The sequence below is a fragment of the Mirounga leonina genome, unplaced genomic scaffold (genome assembly GCF_011800145.1).
Source record: "Mirounga leonina isolate KUSES-001 unplaced genomic scaffold, KU_Mleo_1.0 Mir_173, whole genome shotgun sequence".
NCBI classification, from domain to species: Eukaryota; Metazoa; Chordata; class Mammalia; order Carnivora; family Phocidae; genus Mirounga; species Mirounga leonina.
In genome coordinates this window covers 79,761,209-79,768,995 of record NW_023270447.1, presented here as the reverse complement: position 1 = coordinate 79,768,995, position 7,787 = coordinate 79,761,209, and the positions used below count along the sequence as shown (strand labels likewise).

At 54.1% G+C, this 7,787-nt stretch overlaps 1 protein-coding gene across 1 annotated transcript; it reads left to right on the top strand.

The window, feature by feature from the left end:
• The first annotated feature begins 2,996 nt into the window (after positions 1-2,996).
• On the top strand, positions 2,997-7,537 carry LOC118020317 (calcium-dependent phospholipase A2). The gene is made up of 4 exons (XM_035020229.1): positions 2,997-3,036; positions 4,212-4,356; positions 6,543-6,649; positions 7,365-7,537. Exons 1-4 carry the CDS (start codon positions 2,997-2,999, stop codon positions 7,484-7,486), a joined length of 414 nt encoding a protein of 137 aa, XP_034876120.1. The 3' UTR covers positions 7,487-7,537.
• Positions 7,538-7,787: the final 250 nt, after the last annotated feature.

Here is a 7,787-nt window from a genome sequence, read left to right as displayed (position 1 = left end):
ACGCAGGGTGGCGGGAGGAGGGAGGCTGCCCTGGGAGGGGGATTCCAGCTGTCCTATCCCTGGTGGAGAACCCTGGACTGCGGGTGGCCTAAGCCAGGCCCTCCTCAGTGTCTCTCCTGAATGTCACCCAGGCACGGTGACATGCTCTAGGGAATAGCTGCTTCGAGACCCAGGGAGGCAAAAAGTCCTCAGGGGTCTCGAGAGGGAGAAACAGGGCTTCCTACGTGAGCCCTCTGGAGTCCTGCAGCTGGCCCAGGCAGGGACGTGGGAGGCGGGCGGAGAGGCCTTTAAAACCCGAGGGCCCAGCCCCTGCTTCTTCTGCAGGCCTGAGATGGAGAGAAGGTCTCCCTGGTAGGGAATCTCATTCTGGGGGCTGCCTTGCTTGAGGTGGGGTGGTGGGCAGGGCGCAGGGAGGGAGAGGGGCTGGGAGAGGAGGCCCCTGATGCCCCAGTGCCTCCCCCTCCCCAGATTGAGGGGAGGTCTCTCACAGGTCTGCTGTGCTGTGGGCTTGGTGCTGTCCATCCTTTGTGGCCAGATACCTGACCTGGGGGTCCTAGGGCATGGGGTGGGGGAGATGCTATCTCCTGTCCATCCAGGGACCCGGCCATTTCCGACCCCCACGTTTTCAGGCTTCTGTTAAGCTGTCTGTCTCCACTCTCTCTACCTCTCATGACCTCAGCCACCACTTTACTCCAAAATTATCTCACGGCTGTGCTCATTTCCCTCTGTGGTCGCTCGATAAAAATAGCAGCCCCACATCCTTCTCCTGGGGACTGGTTCTGAGCTCCACTGATGGGCCACTTTCCCGGCCCCTGGGACAGCTGTGTTCATGCTTCTGTCGCCTCCTCGGTGAGGCCTCTCTGCATCTTTCGGACCCCTTTCCACAGGGCCTCACGCTGTTCCCTCACACCAATGGCCCTGGCCCAAGATGCTCTAAAATGTGCCTGGGAGTTTGGTTCGGATTCAGGTATGGTGAAGCCATCGGATCAGGAGCCAGGGGCCATTTAGAAGACAGTCTGTTATTTACGGTTTCTGAGAGAAGGGGACCCACCCCACCGTGCAGGGCCACACGGGGAAGCACCAGATTGACCAGGAGGCAGAAGAAATGAGAGCAAGCTCGGTCCAGAGCCTTTCTTGTGTTTTCCACGGGAAAAGCAAGGCAGGGCAGGGCAAATAGTTTGGGATTGGCCAAGCTCAGCAGACTCTGGGTTGCAGGGGTGGTGGGTCCCTAGCTGCCTGCTTCCTGGCCCTGGGTAGTGATTTAGGGTAGGGGAAATATTGGCTGGGAGTGGGAGAGTTAGAGAGGTTGGGGAGTGAGTTAGACAGAGGGGTTGGGGAGTGAGTTGAGGACTGGCTGGTTCGCATGTATGAAAGCCATGCTCCCAGGGGAATCTTCTGTTACCCTGGGAATTAGCTGCTCCTGGGAGGGGCTGTGTCTTCCCAGCCCAGCAAAGCCACCACAGGACATCAAAGCATCATCAAATATGGAAAAGCAACACCATGGATAGTACACAGGGGCTGCTCAGAGGCAGTGAGCAGAGTAGATTCACAGTCCTGGGCTGAATCGTTGGGCAGCTCACGTCCCCTTCCTGAGCCTCAGTTTCCCCATCTGTGAGATCAATGACTGCTAGCCCCTCGTTCAACAAATGACTGTCGAAGGACAGACACTGTGCCAGCAGGTTTAACAATAACACCTGCCAGGGTCCTCGGCAGGCTTAAAGAGACAGGGGACAGAACCTGGCACATTGTGGGTGCCCTGTGCGTGGTGGCTGGCACCTCCCTCCTGTTGCAGCTCCGGGAAGCAGCCGAGGAAGATGGGTGTGGAAGGGTAGGGTCTAGAGCCTTTTCCCTTGGCTGGTTAGAGCCCTCGGGGCAGAGGCCATGGATGGACAGAACTCTCAGGAATGTTCTTGGAACTCAGAGGGGCTGCTGGACAAAGGGTGGCACGGAGAGGTCAGCGGTAGCCAGGAGCCCCGGGGGGCTGGAGGCTGTGTGTTTGGAGCCAAGCCTCTGGAGGTGCCAGGGGCTCGGGGCAGAGCACTGCACAAGGGACCGCTGGACTCAGGGATCAGAGACAGCTGGGCACCGAAGGGGAAATCCTGGCAGACCATCAGCCAAGCAAGCAGCTGTGGATAAACAAGGACTTTGGGATCCAGACAGGGAGAGGAGACAGGCAGCCGCCGGTAAGGAACCTCTAAGAGGCCGTTATAATCAGGCACTGGCCCAAGACACATGGAATTTCCTCTGCCTTCGGGGTGTGAATTTTCGGGACTCAAGGCCAGTGATTTATGTGTTCGCCGAAGGCAGGTGCTGGGGAGGGAAGCTGGGGTCTCCAGGCTCCACGGCCCACAGGGCAACTCACCCTTCTGTGAAGGGAGGCTGTGTTGTGCTGTGAGAGGTGCTCAGGCCTGGGTTTGAGCCCTTCTTCCACTTCTTACTAGCTGCATGGCTTCTGGCAAGTTCCACGAGCTCTTTGAGCCTCCATTTCTCCACTGGAAAAATGGGAGCCCTCCTGAGTACCCAGGGTCGACGTATTCTTTAGGTAGGCACAGTGCCTGGGGCCCATGGAAATGTATGAACTTGAATTCTTTTAGAATCAGGAGGAAAATAGAATATGAGTCACGAATACGTCCTACTGCATCCAGCCCGGATTGTGTTGGTTTCCATACCGACACGGTTGTAAAATACTCCTTGAAAGAATTTTTTTTGGAGGAAGGGGCCCATGAAGGCAAAAGTGCTCAGGACCCACAAAGCCACAAGAAGGCCCTGAAAGGTGGTCACACTGTGTGCAGAGGGGACCGTTGTGTTGGGGCATCTATGGTGGGAAGTCCTCTCCTGCCTCTGTGGAGGACCATACCCCATGAGCTCTCTACTGCCCCCAGGGACCCCTGGGATCAACTCCTTGAGTTGGTGGGGACCCGGAGGTGGGGTCTGAATGCGTCTCCTGAGAGGCATGTCACGGGACGGGATGTGTTTTCTTTTCCAGAACCCCAGAGATGAACGGCCTTCTCACACTGGCTTGGTTCCTGGTTTGCAGTAAGTGCTGGCCCCATGACCTCTGAACTTGTGACCTTCCACCCCTAAGAACAATAGGGTAGGTGGAAAGGAGGCTAGTCTTTGAGGTCGGGGAGACTTGAGTTTGAATCTTGGCTCTGCGCTTCCTGTGTAGACGTCGGCAAGAACCTTCGCCTCTCTGAGTCTCTGCCTCCTCATCTGTGACACAGGATGATACTCAGCCCACTGGTGGGCCTGTCACACGATTCTAGGTGGTGACGGGTAAAGATTCTGCTATGGGAACAATATGTGGCTTGCAAATGTGTGAGGCATATTTTTTACTTTGGTGCAAAACAAAACAAAATAAAGCCCAGACGAGAACAAGACCCTTCTGTAACTATTCCGTTCCTGGGTCATTCCCTGCGGAGGCCGGCCCCACCTGCTGCCACCTCCCAGCTGGAGGTAACTGCCCAGCACAGGGGAGCCCCATAACTATGTACACAGCCCCCCGGCAGGCTGTCCTAATCTTTGATGTCTTGCCAGATCCCTGGAGACTCGCGGAGGGCGGAAGGCGGGAGGCTTAGTGCAGGGAGGGAACACTTGGCTCACTGTGAAACCCTGAACCTTTCCCTCCAAACTACTGTTTCCCGATCTGGAAGTCGAGGGAGCTGGCTTCAGTGATCTGGAAGGATCCCACCCTGCTAAGGTCCTGGGCCTTATGTCCTAAGTGGTGTTATTGGAGGGGAGGGGAGTGCGCATCTGTCTGCTGCTTCCTACAGCTACTGTATTAATTAGACCTTGTATTTCTCGGTCATTCACTAGGTGTCTGCCTCCGTGCTCAGAATTCACATACTTTCTCTCATTTTAACCCTCAAGATAACTCCACAACGTAGGCATTCACTTTAGCGCCCTATCCCCCCGACCCCTAATTTGCCGATGAGGAGGCAGAGGCTCTGAGAGATGAAGTGACTTGCTCGACATCATGCTGTGAAATGAGTGGGCAGAGGCAGGATTTGAACCCACGGTTCCCATTCTCCGAGTCCGGACTTGTAGCTCTACTGCTTTTCCTCCCCTTTCTTGCTCCCGTCCCACTAATGGGGAGAAGAAGGAGGAGACACCTGGGTCCCCGCAAGCCCCAGGGCAGGAGCGGGGGCAGGAGCAGGGGCAGGTGCATGCCGGGCAAGCATGTTCACCGGGGGCCGGGAGCTGTCTTCCAGGTGTTCCTGCTGTGCCCGGGGGCTTGCTGGACCTCAAGTCCATGATTGAGAGGGTGACTGGGAAGAACGCCTTGACGAACTACGGCTTCTATGGCTGCTACTGTGGCTGGGGTGGTCGGGGGACCCCCAAGGACGGCACGGATTGGTGAGCTGATTATCATGATTATCCTTTATGTTCAGCCTCTGCGCCTGCACAATCTCACGTAATTCCACATCAGTTCTGGAAGATGAGTATTAAAGTGCCATTTTATTGGTGAGAAAACTGCGTGTCAGAGAGGTTAACTGACTTGCTCGAGATACATCTAGTAACGTCACGTGTCTCAGTGACCACATGTGTCAGTTGGTCCATTGCTACGTAACATATCACCCCAAGAGTAGTGACTTCACGTGACCATGACCATTTACTTTGCTAAGAATCTGCCTGTGGGGCAGGGCTTGGCAGGATGGCTTGACCCTGCTCCACCCAGCTTCAGCTGGGGCAGCTCAAATGAGGCTGGATCATCCAGTTTCCGGAGGGCTCACTCCCATGGCTGACATGCTGTCGCCCCCGGCTGCTGGCTGGGGGCTCAGCAGAGGCTGTGGGCTGGGGGCCTCGGTTCCTCTCACTTAGGCCTCTGCAAGGCTGTTGGAACTTCCCCACAGTACAGTGACCATTGGGTTCCAAGAGTGAGTGTCCCAAGACTGCAAGACAAAAGGGTTTAGCCTCAGAAATTCCATGGTGTCAGTTGGTGGAGGCAGTCACAAAGGCTTTGAGAGGAAGGGGACCGAGATTCCATTTCTTGATTGGGAAGTGTCAACGTTCTAGAACATGTGAAGGAGAGACGATTCTTTGGAAAATTCTGAGACCCCTGATGTGGATAATGGGATGGGGCCATTAGGCAAATGGATGGCAGATGGTGGGAGCCAAGTTTCCCACTGCTGGAGGGGGAGTTTATGCCCTGTGGTGATGGATTAGAGATGGAGATGTCAGTATGAACTCCTGTTTAGCTTAATATAGATGCCGGTGGTTACATACAGAAATAGGTACAGATGTGTGTACAAACATGGGTTAAAATAGACACATTTTTTGCTCTGGCAGCGGAGAGGACCTAAAAGAAACAATATCCCATTAGCAATAAGCAACTCCTAAAGCCCAGACCTGGTCTCTGATACCATTCTTCAAAAAACGGAACCAAGGCTCCTTGGGGACCTGGCTGATTCTAGGACCAGGGCAGAAAATATACAGGATGAACCTGGAGTCTCATGTAAGGCCAAAAGATAAGGAAGTGTTCAAAAACAACCACCTGCCACATTGATAGAGATATGTCAGGGACCACAGGAGCTAACTGGAAGGGCTCCCAATGGCTCCCAATGGCCAAAGCTGGAGTAATTAGAGAAGCAAAATAAGCCCATAGCCCCAGTCTTATTATGAGAAAAACATCAGACAAACCCCATAGAGGGGCATCCTACAAAATACCTACCCAACACTCCTCAAAACCATCAAGGTCATCAAAACCAAGGAAAATGTGAGAAATTGTCACAGCCAAGAGGAGCCTAGCAAGACGTGACAACTAAATGTAATGAGGTATCCTGGATGGGATCCTCACATAGAAAAAGGATACTAGATAAAAACTAAGGAAATCTAAATAAACTATGGACTTTTTATAATGAATCAATAATGATATGTTATGATTTAGCTGATTAGTTATTTAGTCAATGACATCAATATTGGTTTGTTAATTGTAACAAGTGTATTGTACTAATTAATGATGGGAAAAACTGGATGTGGGGTAAAAGGGAACACTCTGTACTACCTTCTCTATTTTTCTGTAAATCAATTTTTTAAAAATGCAATCTGCCACACCTAACATACTGGAAGTTTGTTTTTTGCTCACCTAACAGTTCCATGTGAATCACATGTTAATTCCAGGACCCAGGTTCCTTCCCTCTTATGGCTCTGCCATCCCCTGTGGCCTCAGAGTCCTCTGCTGGGTCATCTCCATCCAGCTGAGAGATGGAGAAAGAGAGAAAGAAGAGGACAGTGTGGGAGGGTTTCATGGGTAGGTCTGGAAGTGGTGGGCATCCCTTCTGCTCATGATGCCCTGGCGGGAACCTAGTTGTGTGGCCACACCCACTTGCAAGGGAGCCTGGGAAATGTAGGCTCACCGTGAGCCCTGGAGGAGAAAGCAGGTCAGTGAACCACTAGCCAGTGGCAGGCAGCCCCAGTGCAAGAGCAGAGAAGTACTCATCCATATCCCTAGCTTCTTTCTTTGCCAGACTGCACCCACCTAGGTGGCCTCTGCTTAAAGTGACGTGCCCCTTACGTAGGATCTACGTCTCTTGCATTGACAGGTGCTGTTGGGTGCATGATCACTGCTATGGGTGGCTGGAGGAGAAAGGCTGCCACATCCGGACACAGTCATACAAATACAGATTTTCACGGGGACTGGTCACCTGTGGTAAGCCTGGGGCTTCCCCTTCGGGCCACTGATAGAACCTGGGTCTCTGCTGGTTCTGAGTTCAGCTGCCCCTAGAGGTCAGCCAGCCTATATCTTAGAGGGCAGAGCTGGGCGCAAGAGGGGCAGGATTATTGCAGCCGCATCTGACCTTCTGGGGAAGGGCTGAAACATCGCAGCCTGAGCATTCACTAGGTGCCAAATGCTTTGCATACCTCTGTTTACTTGCTCCCCCAAATATCTTTTGGAGTGTATTTAGTCTCCCCATTTTACAAATGAGGAAACGAACTCAGAGCCTTGCCAGTGCACACAGCTAGAGCTGGGATTCAAGCTCAGGGCCATCTGAGTTCAAAGCTAAGTCTGGGGGTGGTATCTCCTCTATGAGAACCGGAGTTCCTCCGGAGCAGGGGCTGTCTCCACCGTCAGACTGGGAACTCCCAAGGGCAAAGAACGTGTCTCCACCGTCAGACTGGGAACTCCCGGAGGGCGGGGGCTGTGTCTCCCTGGACGGAAGCCTCCCCCTGGGGCAGCAGCTACGCCTCTTCCATCGGCTCATGCATTTCCCAGTGTGGAAGCTGTGCCTCCCTCATCAGACTGAGAGCTTCCTGGGCAGGAGGCAGGCTGGGGAGTCCGCTCCGACTAAAGGCAAGCCCGAGATGCAGTGTCGGTAGAACCCCCCCTTCACTTCCTCACTGTGCATTTGGCGTCCTGCCTGCAGAGTCCGGGCCCCCCTGCCAAGCACAGCTCTGCGCCTGTGACCGGAAGCTCGTCTACTGCCTGAAGAGGAACCTAAGGAGCTACAACCCTCGCTACCAATACTTTCCCAACATCCTCTGCTGACCAAGACTTTTGTCCCCTTCTCCTACAACACGGAGCCCACTGACGCTGCTGGGCTCCTGAGAGAGGCTCCCGGTCTCGGACCTTCTTCTCTCTCCACGGTCCACGGGGCTTGGAGGAGCCCCATGGCCACTCTTCACGCTCTACAGAGTCCCAGGAGAGCGACTCTGGTCATAGGCCCGGGTAAGGTCAGGGTCCCTGGCCCCTGCTTGTGAGGTCGGCCCCTCTGATGCTGGGAGCTCGCCCCTAGCTCCAGGCCAGCTGTCCCCCCTCACCCTGAAGACAGCGCCCCTTCTCCAGCAAA